General features: G+C 31.3%; 3 protein-coding genes across 3 annotated transcripts; all 3 read right to left on the minus strand.

The window, feature by feature from the left end:
- Nucleotides 1-292: 292 nt before the first annotated feature.
- LOC120082212 (lipoyl synthase, chloroplastic-like) lies at nt 293-4,831 on the minus strand. Its single transcript, XM_039037489.2, has 7 exons — nt 4,112-4,831; nt 3,655-3,818; nt 2,805-2,895; nt 2,539-2,696; nt 1,420-1,591; nt 975-1,085; nt 293-855 (listed from the first exon to the last, which is right to left on the minus strand). Exons 1-7 carry the CDS (start codon nt 4,553-4,555, stop codon nt 775-777), a joined length of 1,221 nt encoding a protein of 406 aa, XP_038893417.1. The 5' UTR covers nt 4,556-4,831; the 3' UTR covers nt 293-774.
- Nucleotides 4,832-9,193: 4,362 nt separating this feature from the next.
- LOC120080915 (ribosomal RNA small subunit methyltransferase J) lies at nt 9,194-14,347 on the minus strand. Its single transcript, XM_039035593.2, has 6 exons — nt 13,752-14,347; nt 12,992-13,090; nt 12,235-12,412; nt 10,510-10,607; nt 9,615-9,676; nt 9,194-9,437 (listed from the first exon to the last, which is right to left on the minus strand). The coding sequence occupies exons 1-6, from the start codon at nt 14,205-14,207 to the stop codon at nt 9,317-9,319; spliced, it is 1,014 nt and encodes a 337-aa protein (XP_038891521.1). The 5' UTR covers nt 14,208-14,347; the 3' UTR covers nt 9,194-9,316.
- Nucleotides 14,348-16,663: 2,316 nt separating this feature from the next.
- On the minus strand, nt 16,664-19,328 carry LOC120081064 (D111/G-patch domain-containing protein). The gene is made up of 4 exons (XM_090315127.1): nt 19,257-19,328; nt 19,039-19,092; nt 17,522-17,644; nt 16,664-16,795 (listed from the first exon to the last, which is right to left on the minus strand). Exons 1-4 carry the CDS (start codon nt 19,326-19,328, stop codon nt 16,664-16,666), a joined length of 381 nt encoding a protein of 126 aa, XP_090171253.1.
- Between the last annotated feature and the right edge of the window lie 1,936 nt (nt 19,329-21,264).

The following is a 21,264-nucleotide window of genomic DNA, read 5'->3' on the forward strand; positions in this document are numbered from 1 at the left end:
GCCCAAAATAATTTTTTTAAAATATAATAATAAATATACAATGATGGAGGGAAATTATTTTAAATGACAAAACTGATAAAAATAATAGACATAAATTACTGTCTATCGTTGTCTATCACGATTTATCACAGATAGACTATACTATGATCTTTTGCTATTAGTTGTAAATATTTTGATTCATTTTTCTATATTTGAAAACAATCCTGTTCACACATAAATCAATCATAGACCACCGTCATATGGACTCATAATTTATCTTAGAATATGTAATATTCCAAAAACTTGAAACAAATTAAAAATAGTTTGTACGCACTATTTTATTAACACTAAGCTTGTTTTTTTATATGTGAATAAACTAGATTACATATAATGAGAGATCTCACCCAAGAAAAAAGAAACATATAAAGTTATTAATCTTGGTTTGAATATCCAACCCCTATTGGATTTAAAAACTATAAGAAAGGAAAATTATGAGAGATTAAACAATTGATCTCAAAAGAAGACAAAAATGGGGGGTCAAGTCAATGCAAGAGTAATTAGCTAGCAAAGTTGATGAAATCATTAGGAGAAGAAACCAACTCAGGAGAGCCATACCAGTGCTAAGTTGGTCCTGTATTGCTGCCTCAACTAGAAAGCTGATTCTTCAATGTTGTTGAGAATGGCTTCTCCTTTGAAAATCATTCCTCTCCCTCCTCTTTTTCTATGTTACAGCTCGACCAATTCTTGGAATCACTGCTAACGACTCAAAAAACATCACGGCTGGAGTCTTATCCTTCAATTTGCAGTTGAACTTTTGACCCTTTCTCTAACCATGGTTTGGACGAAGAGCTCACCTGCCCGATATGAGGATCGAACCTGAACATATAAGGAAAGAAGTATTAAGATAACTCATTTTGGTAGCAATCATGGTCTAGGAAATGGCTGCAATTGTCTTGGCAATGGAAGAATTGTTGTGCATTACAGATAAAGCTTACCAAGGGTCCACTAGCCACATATCGGAATCCAATCGACTCCCCATATTCTTTCCAAAATGCAAACTTTTCGGGCGTGACATATTCTTTGACAGTCAGGTGTAATGGGGTGGGCTGCAAGAGGACGACCATTCGTTATTATTAACTATTAAATCGTCAACAAGTGGGGTCCTACTCAAACTGCTAATATGCATTAGTTGATGCAGGCCATAGTTGCTCTAAGCTGTTATCAGATTTAACACCCAAGGGATTGCAAAATCACGTACATTACATTACAACCATTACGAGCAACAAAGAAAAATACCTAAGAATTGTCAGAACTCGGCCAAACTCCCCTGGTTTTCATTTAAATCAGTTCCATGGCAGGTAAATTGAAGCAAGGATTATTCTATTTCAATGCAAGGAATAAATATGACTGAACAAGTAAGTTAGCTGAGTATAAACAAACCTGCAAATACTGCCCAAGTGTAAGAATATCCACATCTATGGCCCTTAAATCAGCGAGAGCTTCCTTCAATTCATCATCGGATTCTCCAAGGCCCAGCATGATTGAAGATTTGGTAATCATTCCCTCCTTACTGTGCTTCGCATGATTCAGAACGGCTAAGCTCTGGTCATAACTGCATAAAACCAAACTGATTGTAAGAATCTCGACTGGGTGAGGCAGGGATCGCTAGTAAAGGAAAATACTGAAGGATAATAAGGATTCCAACTAGGTTGAAGCCCATGCTCATTGATTTTGAAGACACACTAGAACAAGTATAAAACTACAGAAGGGAAAATGAAATGATAAAATTTTCAAAACAAAGTTCAATTGCAAAGAAGCACAAAAGCCAGATTCCATCACACCCAAAAGAAACCAGTTGTAATTTGTAAAAGGACTTTTACCATAATGGTGTTAAAACAAGCATGTAATCGCACCCTCATTCCAATGCAATTTTTCATCTTATTATGAGAAGTTGATGCCATGTTATGTAGACCAGAAGGGGCAAGAAAACGAAACTTAGAAAATGAATGAGTGTCAAACAAGATGGTGTTCAAAAATAACCTATTTGACTTTGTTTTTGTTTTTGATAGGTATATTTCATCAAAAAAAACAAGAGAGTACAACCTAAGGGCAAGAGTTGAGACAACCCCAAAAAAGACAATTACTGAATAAGAGCCTTCCAGATGTTAAAAATCATGGAAAGACTATAATTACAAAAGAATTTTGTGTAATTTGTACTCCCTTGTTTTTATAACCTATTTAGTGTAATTATAACCTATTTGACTTTGAAAAATCCTCGTTGTGCTTTCAGAAAGAAAATCTCAGGTCTGAGTCATTTATCATAAAAGTAACCTTAAATTCTTATTTCTTAAATATTACTAAAATAAAAACTACCAACATAGTTTTGTTTGCTTACAATTCATAAGAAGCTAAATACCATTATTTCTTTTGAATCTTTTTTAGGATTACTCTCACCGAGTGATTTTATATATACTATATAAGAATTAGAACCTTAAGGCAACACAAATTCAACTATATCAGACAGGATTGCAACGGAAGTTAATTGGTGATGCTACTTACCCAGCTCGAGGATCTCTAACAATTCGTTGAAGTCGTTTCACAGTCTCAATATTATGAGCAAATACGTCTAAACCTGAGTGCACGAGAGTCTCCACAGCCTTCAAGTCACCTCGGAAATCAGAAGTTAAACACTCAACCATGATCTCAGGCTTAAGTTCCTACACAATAGATTGATTAAAACTAATCATACTTTAGTAACTTTTCCAAGAAACCTTCAACAATTACAGATAAGGAGACAAAAATTATTGTCCAAAAATTTGTTCAACCTTCATAGCTTTAACCGTCTGAGCAAAATGCCCACTTCCTCCATCAGGTATATCATCACGATCTACACTTGTTAGAACAATGTAATCCACACTAAAAGAGGATACAGAAAAACAATTCAATAATATAAAAAATTAGTTAGACCCATTAAATTAAAACAAGTAGATGAAAACAGACAAATTTTTTTGTTTGATAAGAAAGTGTAACAAGATGAAATTAGAAAAGGATGACCTATCAAGAGGATGGTGAAAGGATGAGAACAGACAATATATACCAAGCAAACCCTATACAAAGACAATATCAAGATTTCATTTGACTTTCTCTTCATGTTGAGATATTAAAGTAGTTCAACCATTCCATAACAGCTCTTTCATCTTATATTTATAGCAGGACACCAAAAAAAAAAAAAATCAAAGATATCAACAAGAAGTATATACATACACAACATAAAAGAAATACGTATTTCCAACTATACCAGAAGGAATTTTACAACAATAGCATAATCTAAGTCAAACTCAAATGCAAGCATAATATAAAATACAATAAGAAAATTCACTTTTATGCTATGTTGTTTTTTAAAAAAAAAAAAATGTGACATGCATGTTTTAGACTACGTATTAATCAATCCTATCTGGTGAAATTGCTCTGTTAACAAATTGATAGAGAAGAAAGAAAGAAGAAAAAGAAAAGGCTACAACTGTCTAAAAATCCATGTAGTTACATTCTGCCAATTAGATATAAGTCAACATTATCAACACAAGGTCAAGTTCAATAAACTCCAATCCATATTCATTCTTAATAGACAAGGAAAAGGTATATTTCTTATGAAGATAAAGGGTAATTATTATATACCCCCAACTGGCAATAGCTTTAGCAGTGTTAAATGGTTCCATTGGATCAGGTGGTGCAGGGTTTCTGCTAGTCTTCACAGCACAAAATCTACATCCCCGAGTGCATGTATCCCCAAGAAGCATAATTGTAGCAGTTGCAATTCCATCCCCTCCCCCATTCCAACACTGCCCAAAACATTAAAACCATGAGAATAATAGTTAGTCCTGAATACTTGTGCAATTAAAAGCTACCCACATTGACAAAAGCCGGATTCCACATACTGAAAAACAGAAAACCAAAACAACTTCAAATCAAAAATCATAACTCCGAGGTAACTGTTAATCATACTCCCTAATGAACTGAATCTTCTGAGAATAGTTCTTTGAATCACAAGGTATAAAACGAATCACTGTACTAAGTTAACTATAATAAGATCTTCTAAGTTCTCATAGGGAGAGAGAGAGAAAGAGAGAGAGACCTCTCCAATGTTGGGGCATTGAGCCTCTTCACAAACAGTATTGAGATTCAATCGAGATAAGGAGTTCTTGACCTCCTGAAATTTCTCTCCCTGAGGAGCTCGTTGCCTCAACCAAGTAGGCTTCTTCACACTCGGATCTCTGCCGGTGTGAGGCCCCATTCCCCCAGGATATGGACCTGCTTTGGAAGAACTCTCTTGGGATTCCATAACCCTACTTCCCACCTCCGATAACGGCAATGAAGAAGAAGAGGAAGAAGACTGCACCGCCACCTCTGAGGAAGAAGAATACAGAGCTTCACATCGAATCACTGAAATCGAGCGGCGAAAACGGGGGGAAGAATTGGAGAAGTTGCGGGGTTTAACAAATGGGAGAGGGGAATGAGGAGAAGGAGAAGAAGAAGAAGAAGAAGAAGGGCTGGAAATTGAGAGTGAAGGATGAATCATTGTGAGGTGAAATTCTGTGAACAGAAATCAATTTGTATGGGAAATGCGCGAAGGAATCTGGAAATTGGAAATATGAACGAATCGAAGTAGAGATGAAGAAGAAGAGATTGTAGAGAGGAATTCAAGCCAGTTGGGTCACTACACAAGAAACGGTGCTTCGATTACTCCGTCCAACCGCCTGTGCCTTCTTTTCTTTTATTTTTCTTTTTCCTTTTGGTTGGTTGCCAACATTTACATTATCAAATAGACATAAGTTTCCCATGAAAAATTAATAACGATAATATAATTGTTTCTATCATTCATATATCGTTAAATTTTAATTTATATTTTTATTTTACATTCAAGTCATTTATCTTAAATATTATTGACTCAAATCTAATTTAACTATATTATTATGTAAATGTCGTAGTTATAACATGTTAATGTAAACTAAATGATTGTCTTAGTAAACAAAATTCATAAATTTTAAAATTCTAACTTATTTCTAGTGTAATAAAAAATTTTAAAATAATATATAAGCATCTCTATTGTAAAATTTAAAAAAAAAAAATAAAAATCAAAACAATATATAAATTTAAATGTTGAAAAATTAAAATTTAAAACAAAATTAACATATAATATAAAAAATAATAATAAATATAAATAAAAGAAAAAAATAAATATAAATGATAATATAGAAAAGAAAGTAATATAAAAGAAAGAAACATAAAAAAGAAAATAAAATAAAAAGGAAAGTTGTTGATGGGGATTGAACTATTGAACCAGGACCGAAAGTTGGAAGAAAACGAGGGCACGCCTCTTTCAATGAAGATTGAGAAGTTTGATGACATTTTCGTTTCTTGTTTTATCTCTCTGTTTTTCATTTTTAAAAAAATTAACTTATTTGATATTTTTTATTCTTAAAATTTGAAAGACGTTTTTAAAAATAGGATCAAATTTGAGAAACTAATTATTAGTTATGTTTTTTAGATGTATCGAAGAAATTATCTGACTAGATGGCACGGAAGTCGTCGAAGGTTAGACTTTGGCTTCATGGTTTAAAATTAGATTCCCTGCTAGAATGATTTTATTTTATTTTACTCTTTTTAAATATTTTATTTGGATTGTTTTTAAATATAGACAAATGAATCAAAATATTTATAAAATATAGCAAAATTTTAGAATTATCAATGAAAGATACTAATAAACATTGATGGATTTTTATTCGTGTCTATCACTGACATTGATAGACACGGATAGAAATCTATTAGTGTTTATCAATATATATCATTGATAGTTTTAAAATTTTGTTACGTCTTGTAAATGTTTTCAACAATTTTACCATTTAAAATAATTTTTCTATTTATTTCTTTTTTATATTAATTTGGCTATATTTTTATACATTTATTTCTTTATTTTATTTTTTCTTTAATTATTATTTTTTTTTCATTCTATATGTTTGATTTAGTTTTGAATTTTAAATTTTCCAATATTATATTTATGTATTATTTCGATTTTTAAATTTTAAATTTTATTTTTATATTAATTTAGCTATATTTCTTTTATATTCCCTTCTTTCTTTTACTTTTCTCTTTATTTATTAACTGTTTCATATTTATATCTTTGATTTAGTTTTGAATTTTAAATTTTGCAATATTTATAATGTTTAAGAATTATTTTGATTTTCAAATTTTAAATTTTAATATATATATTTAAATATTTTTTTAACTTTATATTTTAAAATTTGCAATATGCATATTTATATAATATTTTTAATTTTAAATTATTATTTTTATTACATTTGAAACTGGTTAAGATTTTACATTATATAAATTTTGTTTACTAAGACATTCATTTGGCTTGGCTTAACTTTAATGTTTTACAACCACGGTATTCATATAATAATATAATTAACTTGAATTTGACTTGACATAATTTTTTAAGACAGATGTCTTAGTCAGAGATGACAACCTTGATCAATTTTGGACAACATATGAAAGATAGAATACAACTTTGTTATTATATTTAGTTGTTATTGAGACTTGTATTAGATGACAAAAAAATTTAATCATATCTTTATATATATATATATATATTATTGTTCCAAAAAATAAGAAAAAAAACATAAACAATAAATAGTTATCAATAAGATTCTATTTCTTTTTTTAAAAAAAAAATAGGAAACATGAATAGTTATTAAACATATTATTGTTTTTTTAAAAAAAAAAAGAAAAAAAGAAAAAAAGAAAGAAAGAAATAGGAAATAGGAAATAAGAAATGGGGAACGGGAAACAGAAAACGAAAAAACAGAACGATATCAAATAGATTCGTATTTCTCAAATTTTGTCTCATTTTGATAAACGTTTCTCAAATTTTAGAAACAAGAAATGGGAATTGTTATCAAATAAGTCAATTTCTCAAAAAAAAAAACAAGAAACATAAAATGGAAACGTTATCGAACGGTCCTTTATGTTTAAATCCTATTTTGATCCCTTAACTAACTTTGAATTTTGTTTTATTTTAGTTTCTCCATTTTTGAAATGTAAGTCCATACACTTTATTTATATATATATTAATGCTCTGAACTTAAATGAAATGAATTTAAGATAATAACACGAAAAATTCTAAAAACCTTTTTTTTTTAAGATTTAAAAAAATCTAAAAACTTATGGGCTAATGGAAAGGTGTTCATAATTTCACTGGTAAATTATTACGCATCGAAAATAAATGGAAATAAAAATTTATAATGTTAGAAGGGGTTATTTTTAAATATAGAAAAACGAATCAAAATATTCATAATTATAGCAAAATGTCATTATATATTAGTGATAGACACTAATAGACATTGATAGACTACTATCATCTATCACTAATAGACTGTGACATTTTACTATATTTGAAAATATTTTTAGCAATTTGACATTTAAAACAATTTCCCTATCAAAAGAAGTTATTAATGTTATTTATTATTATTATTATTATTGTAGATTATTAAGGGTTTGTTTGGCAAATAATTTGAAAATAGAAATTTGAAAACAAAGGATTCAATGAAAATAATGTTGTATTTCATGTCTTCAGATATATGCTTGATAGCAAATTCAAAAATTAGATTTTAGTTTAAACAATTGTTTAAGATGTGATTAATACTAAATACTTGTCAATCATAAAACTAGTCGTAGTTTCCATTAATATTTAATTGACAATACAATTGATAAATATAATTTATATTAAAAAAATTATATAATTATTATTTTGTAATATTATATAATTTATAATACATTACGTAATATATGTTATATTTTTTAAAAAATGAAATGAATTTATAACATGACATATTGCATTTTTATATATTTTTATCTTTATTTAATATAATTTTGTATTTTAAAATTAAAATTCGAAATTTGAATACGATCAAAATATAAAAATATTGTTTTTTAGAATTTACACTATTTGGATCACATAATTTAAAAACAATCTTCAGAAATAGAACCCGGAATAGGCTCTAATGTTCTTAAAAAGCCCATTCCAAATAGACTAATGTTCTTAAAACGTCCTATCCAATTCAACCTAACAACTATTTATGTAGGAGAAAGAATTACAAAGAATTTAAACCAAGAATAAGGCATTAATATCATCTCCTACTTAGGGGTATTCAAATAATCCAAAAACTCGAACAATTGGACTACCCAAACCTAAAAGGTAAAGATTGAGTTGGATTAGTTTTGTTCTTGGGTTGGATTGAATTTTTCTATTTTTATTGAGTTGGATTGTGAGTTGGCTAAAAAAATTTTGGATTGGCCCAACTCAACCCAACCCAAATTATATATATATATATATATTTCTCTTTGTTTAAAGATTTCGTTATATTGATTAATTTTTTAATTTTTAATATTATTCTTTTAAAATTGTTATGATATTTATCTTTGTTTAAAGTTTATAATAAATATCATAAATATTTGATATTTAACGTCTTAATTTTATGAGATATTAGTTATTAGTCAAGTGTTGTATATAAATTTTACATATTTTTCATTAAAAATAAAAATAATAATAATAATCTATAACCCAACCCGATTTTTATGGATTGGGTTGGGTTGAAAACTTTATTTGGGTCATTTGGGTAGCCAATCAAACAAACCCGAATTTTTTAATTGGTCCAAAAAATACCCTCAACCCAACCCATATACACCCCTACTCCTACTCACCAATTCAAGCATAGCCCAATAAATAAAGTGCCGATTACAATTTTAAATATCAATAGTTTAATTTTCCATTACAACTCAATATATATATATATATCATCCGATACTCGAAGTGGCAATATATTTTATGGATACTTTTTTTAAAATAATATTTTTAAAAGTAAACCAATAAATATGTAGAAGAAGAGCCTTGAAAATATAAAGTATAAACAGATGCATAAATTTTGTTTCATAGCATACTTTTCTGTATAGACAATTTGTTTCAATAGCAATATTGTTGTTTGATTGCCATGTAAGAAACGAAATAACAAGGCAAAAACCAAAAATGAACAATTTCATCCCATAATCTACCAAGTAATTTATTTTGAGCTACAAAAGAATCCAGAATCCAACCTCATTTTTCTCAAAAAAAAAAAAAAAAAAAAAAAAAAAAAAAAAAAAACTTGGGTAAAAAAGATTTATCCTACAAAAAATTCATATTGCAAGTTGAAATTAAATTTTTTAAAGAAAAATCCTATTGTTAGAGTTACAGTTATAGTCTCACCTCCCAGAAAAACAGTACAATACTCTTCTAATCATTTCAATCATCAGATGAGTCATCTTTTAAATCTTCTGAATCTGAAATGTCAGCCATCTTTTGTAGAGAATCCATGTCCCCAACTTCAGAGAGTGTGTGTATTCTTAGTTTTTCAGCATCTTCACTGCAAAAAAGCAACAATAACTCATAAAATCAAACATGGAAAAGCACTAAAGGAAGATACTTCCATAAGCATTTGAAAAATGTTTCAACTTTCCCATCTGCAATGGTTCACAAGTTTTTTACTGAATTGGCTCACAAGAATCTAAAGAGAGGTAAGAATGTGAAAGGAGGAACGTACTCTGTAACACCAAATATTTCTTTAACAGTTAAAGAGCTATCCCGCGAACAGAATTCCGGCAGCTGTCCAACATTAACACAAATTAGTAAACAAGTTAACTTTAGAAGAAAATTGTAATATGCATGTTTCTTTAAATAAAAGAACCAGTTCATCTGATTCAGACATATACTCTCAATTAAGAGGTTAGAGTCGAATCCTTCCAATCTCACATAGTGTTTAACTTTAGAAGAAATTTGTAATGCACGTTTCTTTAAATAAAAAGAAATGATGCAGCCAACCTGTTCTACCTCAACTGATTTAGACATATACCCTTAACCAAAATATCAGATGTTTGCATCCCTCAAACCCACATGTTGTTGATGCTAAAATAAAGAACCATGAGAAATAACTCTCAATATTTTTGTTGAATAGTTTACAGGATATATTGAGAACATCCTAATGTCATGACTTGTGTAAAAGATGATACTGTTACGCTACCACCAAAATGCCATACTGTTAAGCATGAATACTGATCCTATCAAAAGTATCCATTACATTATAATACAATGAATAGGAGTCTTCTGTTCACTTTAACTGCCATATTATGCAGACATGTTTTATTATTAATCAAATACAGTGTTAAAAGCGCTCAGAACAAAATGTCATTTGAACTCAATTTAAATCCAGAAACCATTTTATTTTAAGGATAGAGATTGTCGAGCAATAGTTGGTTTGTTCCCGTGAACTTTCAATATAGAATAAAATGTGGATAGAAAGATCAAGAAAAAGCGTATCATGTACTGAAACATGAAGAAAACATTGGTTTTTCTTTTTTCCTATAAGAAAACAAGCTTTTATTGAGAAAAATAAAAGAAATTATAGGAGTTGTGCACAATCTACTGTTCATCCTACCAACCTCAGACAGGTAGAAGATTTTGCCAAAAAGGGCCTGTACGGCTAGTTTTCTCTTGAAACCCTTCTCGGTATAACCTGACATATTCATGACAACTGGACCTGAAAAATTAAGAAACAGCTATCAGAAGACATAACGTGAAGTTCATCTTACACCAAGTTATCAATATACACATAAATCTACAGGTTGTATCCATATTTGCAAAGGTAACAGTAGTCGAAGGAATAATAAATGAACAATCAAGTTAAAAGATACTTGCACAAAGAGACTGACTATCGGTAACTTGCACAAGAAGACTGACTATCTATAATTGTTAATCACGTAAGCTTTCTTATCAAAATTTTAAGAATAACTTCAGACTTGTTGGCTTGCTTAACCATTATTACTTATTAGATAGTTTAGTCTAAAATGACCTATTGAGTAGCAGTCAGAAATTCCAGGGCCGAGTGGAGGGCCATACTGAACCAGAGAATTCGGCTGCATTTCAATAAAATTTAAAATAGAAGTGACTTCAAAGAGATAACACTCAGTTTTCAGGGAAGTTTTGTTGGAAATAGTTTTAGGGACTAGAAATTTCTGAAATAAACAACAAACCCCACAATTTTTAAGATTTTGAAAATATAAACATAAATAAAGCCAAGCATTTTTATTATGCAAAGGCTGTAACTACCTTCTGGATTTAATTCACCACTTAGTGTTGGTATGTGTACATTTGAAAGAACCACAGTGAACTAAGTCTTGAACTAGGCCTTTTGAGCCAAACTTTCACATACCAACAAACATAGCACAAGCAATATGCAGGGTACTCTTTTTATTTGGATAGTGCATTAGACGGTCAATCATGCACACGTATCTCTTTCATGAGTGTTTTAAGAGAGTACCCCAACCCCTCTTGTGGTGACCTTACTACAACATCCACATAGGCTAATATTTTGGATACAAGGTCAAGAAAATTTTTTATTTTATTTTTGTTTATTCTTTTATTTTGAACTTTTATCTTGGTCAATCCACATTCCTGTTAAATTAAATAGGAAAGAGTGATAGAAAACTTGTTAAACACGTCTTCCTATAAACAAGAGTGCTCCACAATAAAACGGCTGCACTAGCTTCCCATAGTTGGGTGGTTCTTTTTAGTTGTTTCTTACGATCTTTTCTCCCCTGCCTCTTGGAAAAACGAAAGCTTTCTTTGCTGAAGGTTTATTCTTGAGTTTTCTGGTTTTGAGCATACAAGCCAGGATTCGTAATTGAGCTTAACCGTTACACAAGGTCTCTTGAAAGATTGTTGTATCTTCAGAGTTGGTGTTAAATGACACACTGCAGTGGAGGCACAACTTATCTGTGGATAGTGTCTATTAACGTGCCTCAATCTATAAATTATAGCTTAATCTTATCTCTTAATTTTGTTGTTATTTTGATTTTGAATGATTGTTTCAGACATTTCTGTTCCCCTAAGATTATATCCAACAAGTTTACTCTTTGTGGAATAAAGTAGTCTTTCATAGAAACATGAAACATGACACATGAGGATTCTACCTTTGATTTCCTCATATGTCTAAACAATTCTTCATTCCCTAATCGCATTTTTTAAAATGTAATATTCTTTTACATTGATCCCCTCTATGCTAAAAAAATAATAATAATAATCATGATGATGTGAGCCGTACAAAACCCTCTCCAAAGTCCCCTTGGATATGATAAAAGTATAAATAACAAAGAAGATTCAATTACCTTTATCTCTCTCAATCCTTCTTGACACCTCGTTCAGAATTTCCGCAACCTGAGTATCTTTCAATGGAGAAGCTTTTCTCAGCTGAATTAGGTTGGCAACCAATTCAGGGTTGAAAGGCTTTTCATTCAGTGCATAACGGATGTACTTCCGCAGAATTTCATCGACACCAAAACCTGTCTGGAATGGATTGGATTTAGAAGTTATTGCAATCCATATTATAAATTGTCTAGCATGAAGAGATCAATGAAGACAATCAACTCTCACGTACACTTAAAATACAACTATTTTAATCATCACTCGAGAACAGACTAAGATCCTTTGGTAAGATCTGGTTCCACTGAATATGTGAGAAATTAGGGAATGCAGGAATAGAAGACATTCGACAATGCTCATAGAGGTAATGCAAATTCTTTTGGATATGGAAGCTCTCTAAAAGTTTTTGTAAGCTCCTTTAGTTCGAGGGTTCCTCTCATTTTATTTCCCCTCTACCTTTTCAAGCTTCTTAATGGGAAAATTATCGTTACCCCTCAAAAGAAGAAGACTATCCATGTCAGGGTAGTTAAACTGGAAAAGAGAGCCTCTTACAAAAATTACCAATATGGAAGAAAATCATACATTAGAGCAACATTTCCACATTATTTGAATAACTCCAAATATTTGCATTAGATTTTGTTGATGGCAAAAGTTGTAGCTTCATAATAAGAAGTACAACATATACTCTATGTGAAAATTAAAGAAATCCGCAACAGATCTAACCTTCTGCACAATTTCAGCAAGAGCCTCAGGTTTTACTTCATCCCTTCCTCTCTCAAGCAGCTCATCTACTGATTTGCAAAGAATGGCATTTTTTGTGACCTGAACAATATCAACCCCAGTAAGTGTATAGCTTTACTTTTATAGAAGTGGCACTGAAACAAAAATCAACCCACCCCTGGCATAACTACCACGCATTATACAAATTTAGCTTATTACTTCCATTAGCCACTAGAATCAAGTCCTGATCAAGGTCAACTCTCTCTCTCTCTCGCAATCAAACAACTCCAGTATCGTTATCACAATATAAACATCCTAAGCCTTCTTCAAAGTGATAATTTAGTCCATGAAGTTTAGTACTTAACGATTTAAATTTTTATACACAATGATTAAATCCACTATAATTTAACATTTGTAACGGTTTAGTTTCTACGATACAAAATCTCTTCGAGGGGTAAAGGTTTTCTTATGTAGGTGTAGGTAGATTAAAAACCTACTCAAAGACCAGATGTATGTTAAACTGTATAGACTAGATGATTACGTACTAAAATTATATATTTCACAGATTTCACCATTCAAATTTTAAATTATAGAGACTAAATCCGTGTGCATTGAAATTTCATGGCCTGAACTGAATCATTACAAATTTCAAACTACAATTAGAAAGTCATTGCAGGTTGAACTTTATAGATTAAATCACTATTTCAAACATGAATCGAATGTGTGTTTTAACCTAAAGGAAAGCAAGTGAGAGGAGGAAGACCTGTCTCCGGCGTTTTTCTTTGGGGGAATTAAACTTCCGAACAGTCTTAACGAAAGCGATAACAAAAGTGACGCCTAAATAAGCAAGAGGAACAGCAAGGATCCAAGGCAACGAGCTCTGGCCAACCCTAGGGCCAGGAATTGCCTGAGTGACGGAACCAGTGAACTCCACGAGGTCCAAGGCCTTCTCCTGATACCATGGCAAATCTTCTTCAACCTCCACAAATTCTTCCTCTTTTCCACCTGTTTTAGCCTTAGAATTCGTAGTTTCCTTTGTCACTGCAGGAACTGAATCGGAGTCCTTCTTCTTCGCCGCTGCTAAGAGAAGTGTTGTGCGCTTCGAAATGGTGAAAGGAGAGAAGGTGGAGGAAGGAAATGGTGAAAACGGCAATTTGGAGCGACGAAGCAATTGGGAAGCATAGGAACAGCAACAAGAACAGGAAGTGAGGGAAGCCATTGTTGAAGGAGAGAGGAAGCTCAGTGAGGAAGCCCCTTCTGGGCTTATCGCCTTCTACCACACCCGAGTATGTAGACGATTTTGGATGAGTCCCTCTGATGGATGACCAAAAATTAGGTAAAACATGTGAAATGGTCTGGTTTTTGAAAAGAAAATTGTCGAATGAGGTTTTTTTACCGTCAAATTCGGATGAAATTATAAAACTATATCCCTTTTTATATAGAAAAGCTGCTCTCTCTTCTTTCTTCCACTCACAAATCATTATTTATCTTACTCTCGCGTCTCGCTCTCTCTCCTTATTTTTACTCACGAATCAATGCCTTTCGCTCTAACTCGTCTTGCTCTCTCTTCATTTCCTCACTAATCAAATTAGAGGTATGCGTTGGTTGATGTCGGTTTTGTACCGATAAAAAAAAAAAGTGTGAAATTCACTCGACCATAGTTAGTCGATTTGGTTTTTTTCTTTTTTGTTTAAGAAGAGCCAAGGTGAATGAAAATGAAAGATGAATTGATAAAGTATTATTGTTAAATTAATAAAATTAGCAATTTTCTAAATTTTAAATCAATAATTTTTTTATGAAAAAAATTAAATAAATCATATAATGGGTTTGAAAATGAGACAACATAAAAAAAATAATAATAAATCAATACTAAAATAATAGGCGGTAGGCTTAGGCTTGTGTTGATGATAATGTACTTGCTTTTTTACTTATTTAAAAAAAACAAATATTATATATATAGGGAAATACTTATAAATAGAAAAATCCTAAAAATATTTACACTTTAGAGTAAAAAGTTCCAAAAGTATTTGTATTTTTTGAACTTTTTGCTATAAGTGCAAATAATTTTAAACATTTTTTTATATATAAAAAGACTCCATACATATATATGTGTGTTGGTCGGTTGAAAAACAACCAATCGACCCTAGCCCGCCCCGACCGACCTTAATTCGATCGGTTTTTGGTACTTTTTTGTACACCCCTAAAAAAATCACTCCTTTTTCTTGCTTTTACTTGTCGGAGTTGATAGCGTTGGAGCTGCTCGCATGAACTCGTCATGCCGAAAAAGACAACAGCGTACAGAGAAAAATTTATTGCATCAGAGAAGAAGAGAAAACAAAAAAAGAATAACAATACTGTAACTTCACGTGGTCATAACATCAACAAATGAGCATTTGACATTTTTTTTTTCTCCTTTGGGAAATCACCTCATTTTGGACTTAGCATTAGGTTTGTAGCTTGAGTTTTTCAATTTTTTTAATTAACAATTTAGACCCTAAATTTTGTATTTGTGTCTATTTGATAATTGACATATATACTAGCCACCAAATTGAATGTTTAGAATTTCATTTTACATAAATTTAAAATTGAAAATTTTCTACAAATAGAAAAATGTCAAACTATTTACAGAAATATAAAAAAAATACTGAAACTAATAGAAGTTTATCCGTGATAAAAATTGATATTAGTATAAAATGATTAAATATTACTATTTTGTTTAAACAATCTCTTATTTTTTCCAAAATTTATATTTAATAGTACAATTGTACAATTAGACAAACCATTTGGTTTTATTATTATTATTATTATTTTTAAACATTAATCTTATGAACATTATTTAACCCTACAAGTTTACATGTTCAAGTTTATTTCTTCGTTACTCACTCTACTAATATTTTTAAAAATCAAATTGTGTTTTGAAAATTTTTAAAAAATAATAAATAAATATAAAATTATTTTTCAAAAACATATTTTTATTTTCAAGATTTGACTAAGAATTTGAGTATTTATTATATATATATATATATATTGTGAAGATCATAAAACAAAATTAAGAGAGAATACACATATTTGAATAACAAAATAAATTCAACAAAAAGAGTTATTGTTAGACAAGGTCTCAAATTCTAAAAATTTCATTGCCAGTTAAAAGAATCCATTCAAACTTCAAAGATTTATTAAGTTAACCAGACATACAAACATCAAAAATCAAAATCTAATGACTCTTATTGAAAAAAGTTTGAATGCCTACTTATAGGTTACCCTAATAAATAAATATATAAATAAATTACAAAACAAATAGATTAACATATTATTCGTTAGCACGTATAACTAATAATAATATGTCAACATGAAGATGGTTCAGTAACATTTTTACCTTCTATATGCTAAGCCGTAGAAAATAACCCCAGTAAAAGAAAGAAAAAACTAATAATATATTACAATAATTAAATCATCTTTAATAATCACGAAAGAAGACATTTTATTGTGGCTCAAAGAAATTAAAAGGTATATAAATATAACAAACAGTAAACAAAAATAAATTTCACAACTTTGTTTGGTGTAATCATATTTACAGACTACTTTAGTGAATGCTGACTGCTTTAAAGCCATATAACTAAAAGAAGGCTTTTGTAACACACAATCTGAATTTGCTTACACTGGGAGTTTAATGTATCAAACATTTTCTGGCCAAAATTCCCTAAAAAAAGCTCGCTCAAATTCCTTCTCTTGAAATAGCCTCTCTTCCTCTTGCATCTTCCTCATTCTTTTTGACAGCCCCTTTGCTTTCTTTGGAGGAGGACGTTCCTGAAGATCAACAACACTACTATTAGCCCGTTAGCTATACTCCTGTTATTTAGTCGAGGTTTAAGAATATGTATCAACGAAGAATTCAAAAGTTTGAATCTCTAAACTCAAAAAATAAATAAATAAAATAATGATAATAATGACATTGCGGTACAACGACCACGTGCACACGCTTTTGCTCTTTATCCACCTGAATTCGAGTCCTCATGTTTGATGCATTTCTGTTATTATGAAAACATAATTTTTATTCTAAATAAATATATACATTTGCCAAGTTGAATATAGCTCAAGTAGTTAACACATATAGGCTAGATGTTTGTCCCCCACCCCAAACTTCCTTTTTGGGACCATGTACCTCAAGGCCCATGATACTTTTAAAAAAGCAACTTTTGAAGACGATCGTGTCAAAATATTTGAACAACATGATGCCAGTTTATGAAGAAAATAGTTGAAGTTCGCACATCAATCACATTCGAATCTAATCAAATGTTCGCATCATTAACCTATTCGCTAGTTTATGATAACATACTGTGAGCAAGTGAAGTGACTGATGCAAATCAATAGAGTTCTAAAATGCTTATGGCAAATTTCACCCCTTTAGAAAACAGTTCCTCCTTTTTTTTCTAAGCTCCCGTAGTTTCCAGATCCTTTCCCATCTAAACTACGCCTAGCAAACTGATGATGGCGATCAAAGACTGCAGAGAATTTCATATACAGAAGTTTTACCTGGTTATTTTTCCTATCAGAGGCTGCAATATCGGTAGTTTCTTTAAGCTTCTTCTTCACTTTATCTGCTCCCAAACCTCGTTTATTATTCTTTATAGATGCCTGGACGGGTTCCAACCTACCCTGTTTGCATGAGAGTTTAAATAGTAAGTTTCCAAGTGTAAACATCGGAGGATAACAACAAAACAAGAGGGCACTGCACTAAAATGACCTAGCTACATGCATTGAAAGAGGAAACAAGAATCATCATAAGCATTCCTTTTTGGAGAAACAAGGATAAAACAAAAGATTCGTGGTTAGGATGATAAAAAACGAGGGACAATAAATCAAAGAAGTGACAACGCTCCTCTCAATTTGGCTTTAGAGAGGGGAAAAATCGTAAAGGATGAGACAAAGACACCGCTCTCCTCTATTACATCCATTTAGTGCAACTCTAAAGGAAAGCTCATATATTCTTTCAAGTAATAATTTCCATGAGACTGCCCTAATTGTATTTAGCTCTTCAGTCTTCCCTAAGGAAGGTGTTATGAAAAAACCTCCCCTAAAAAAAAAAAAAATTAAATGCTAAATGAATTCTTTGGAAGTTCTAAAGTGAAAAGGAAACATCTATTGCTTCTTCCCTGCTCTAGCATAAGACAGACCAACTAGGAGATAGTAGGAATCTAAACACTACACTCAAGCAAGTAGAAAATGCTCTACCCTACCAACTCTCCAGAAAATTTTAATTTTCATTCCCACCCTATTTTCCCATTTTGAGAAATGGAGAAGGTTCGTGGAATTCCCACATACGGATCAAATTTTTCTGCCACTAAAGTTATCTAGTAGCTTTTGGAATTATGTATATATGTAAGTGTAAATAGACAGATGTAGATATAACGAAATATTAACAGATAGATTTATGTAAAAAAAAAAAAATTGGAAGAAACTGCCAGGTTTGAAAATTTGACAAACAGATTGGTCTTCCCCATGGAAAAATTTATGTGGTCCATATCCTAGTCAAATCAGGGATTTTCCACCCTGACCAGCCCCGGCTAGTAATTTTTCCATTCCTAGCAGATGGATACAGTAAGGGCCCCCGATTGGAATCCACAACCACCCAACAAAAAGACTGTCCTGTCTTAGATTTATGATAGCTTTGTGAGGACTTCTAGAAATTGCAAAAGTGGAGAAGAGGTGGCCACTGTCCAAACATCGTCACCTGTAATGAAAACTTGCTTGCCACAATCTTTGTGTACATGAGGTTATCATGTTATACAGCTCCTCGTGCCTTTATCCTTCTTTAAGAATCCACTCTCTTCTTCCTTCCCTTCCATCCCCATATAGAAACCTCATCTCTAACTTTGATGATGCTCGTGTTTCCACACTAAATTTTTGTTTGTATATAGCTATGAAGTTACAAGATATCAAAGGCTCTAAATTTCCTGTTTCATTAACCAACTACTAATTTTTAAATTATTGAAGAATGACTAATCTTATTTAGAGTAAATGATAAAGCATGAAAACCATTAGTAAATAACCTGCTCAGAAACTCCAAGGCCCGTTCCTTCCCTCCAACCATGCTTCTTCAAAAGCTTCAAGAGGACAACAACCAAAAAAGAAGAAAAGTCAGCATAAAATATAAAGCTCAAAGATTTGAAGGTATAACATAAATAGAAAGAACGGAGAGGGAAAACAGGGGATATAGTCTATATATAATTTAGTTCATATAAATGACAGTGGGTGAAAGAGAGAGAACCTGAAACCCTATGTTCGAAGAATCAATGGCTGCAGCAGAAACAGAGCCCCCTGAGCCATACTCCAAATCCATCCTTCCTCCTGTGGCACCGTGATCAAAGACATCAGCTTCCCAAAGTAAAACAGTGACACATAAATTTATACAATCTTCCTGAGAAAAATCAAATTTACACCTAAACTTCTCAAGTTTATCAATTTCATCCAATTGCACCTCAAACATAAATGTTGCAATTTTAACATTAAACTTACAGCAGTTTTAGGAATTTTCTCCCACCAATAAATTGTCGTTAAAAAAATCCACTCCCCACACCCACGTGTAATGTTATATCCTCAAACATAACAGGACCCAAAAAGTAAGAGAAGTCAATAGCACGTGATCATTCAACTATTGATTATGCATCTGATTAGCACGTCTTCCTCAACATAAAGCACCATTTTGATCAGACAAATATGAATACTCCCCATCACAAATTTATAATATCGATTTGGAATTTGAATACCTCCCGTTGAGTCTATAGAGAATTGATTGTTTTTTAAGAATAATAATTTATTTAAAAAAAAAAAAAAAAAACTTGCTCTTTTGCTATGCTTTAAACCAAAAACTTCTGTACCCTTAAAACAACTACCATAACCATACTTCGTCGAATGAGACGTTCAAGTATGAATTACAAAAGAAAACTAAACAGCAAAAAAAAAACAAAAAAAAAAAACAAACGCTTCAGCTGGAGTATGATAACTCAAATACAAAATTAGAAATAGATTCAATCTCATAACGAGTGACAAAACAACTAATTTAACCTAACTCATCACATACGAATTAACTCCTAATCCTCTTCGACGAATACATTTGGATTTAAACCAATTGAAACCGCTAATTGATGAAGAGGCGTACCTGAAAGAGGACTTCTGGGTAATCTTGAGGCCCAATGGAGAACGGAGGGTGAATTCTTAGAAGACTGATATGTTGCCAAACCCTAGCCCAATTTGAAACTTGTAGAACTTCGCACTTTTGCCCGGCCTAACCCTAGCGTTTGGAGTCTTCAACCTTTTTCTTGGTTCTTGGTTCTGAAGAACGGATGACGCCGCGCAAATGCTGACTTTTGAATCTTCGAAGATTTCTCGATTAACATAAGTTCTCTCTAATTAGACTTTCATCGATATGACGATTAACAAAATAGAAGGTTTAAAACGCATAAAATGTGGATGTCTCAATTTTACTGTAAAATGTAGACGTCCATGCCCATCAAGTATTTATTATCAACTTTAACATAAGTTCGTTTTCTCTATCTTACATATTATTAAAAAATATTTTTATAAAAGTAAAAAACTCATATTCTTTTTTAAAAAAATCAAACAATGTTATAATTGATAAATAAACTTTTACGCCTTTTAAATAAGTTCAATTCTTATCATTTTAGTGATATTTTATTTCTTGTTTTTACATGTTTCACGATTTATATTACAATGTAATATAAAATATTTATTCATCCTTCGTGTTGATGTCGAACTCTTAAAATTTAAAAATATCAATGAAAATATCGACGTGTTGGTATAAATTTAACACTATATATGGGATACGTATGTTTCTTCTTCTTCACCAAACATTAGGTTTGTGTGAATTGGCACTATGCCATGGGTCTGTTTCGATGGACCGGATCTCAAAAGAATCTGTTTTGTTTAGATATTGATCGATTTTGGTTTGACATGATGTACGACAGACGGTGTTGCCTACACGCGAATTAGATTCCGAGGTCATGGTTAATTGATCATCTAACACCGACACTGACTCGATTTTGGGTTCAAGGGAATCAAACCTTGGCTTCACCTGAAGCATGCTACAAAGTGAGCCTTGTCTATCAAAGAGCCTTTTTTTTTTTTTCAAGCGTATAGTCTACGTATATATAGTTTGCCTCATTGGTGGACTGATGTCTCGAGATTGAGTTGGGTAGGATATTGGATTGATTGATGGCTTGATCCAACTATTTTATGGGACTTTTAGGTAAGATTCG

The sequence above is a fragment of the Benincasa hispida genome, chromosome 7, assembly GCF_027475165.1.
Source record: "Benincasa hispida cultivar pf3 chromosome 7, pf3_genome.v1.1, whole genome shotgun sequence".
Taxonomy (NCBI): domain Eukaryota; kingdom Viridiplantae; phylum Streptophyta; class Magnoliopsida; order Cucurbitales; family Cucurbitaceae; genus Benincasa; species Benincasa hispida.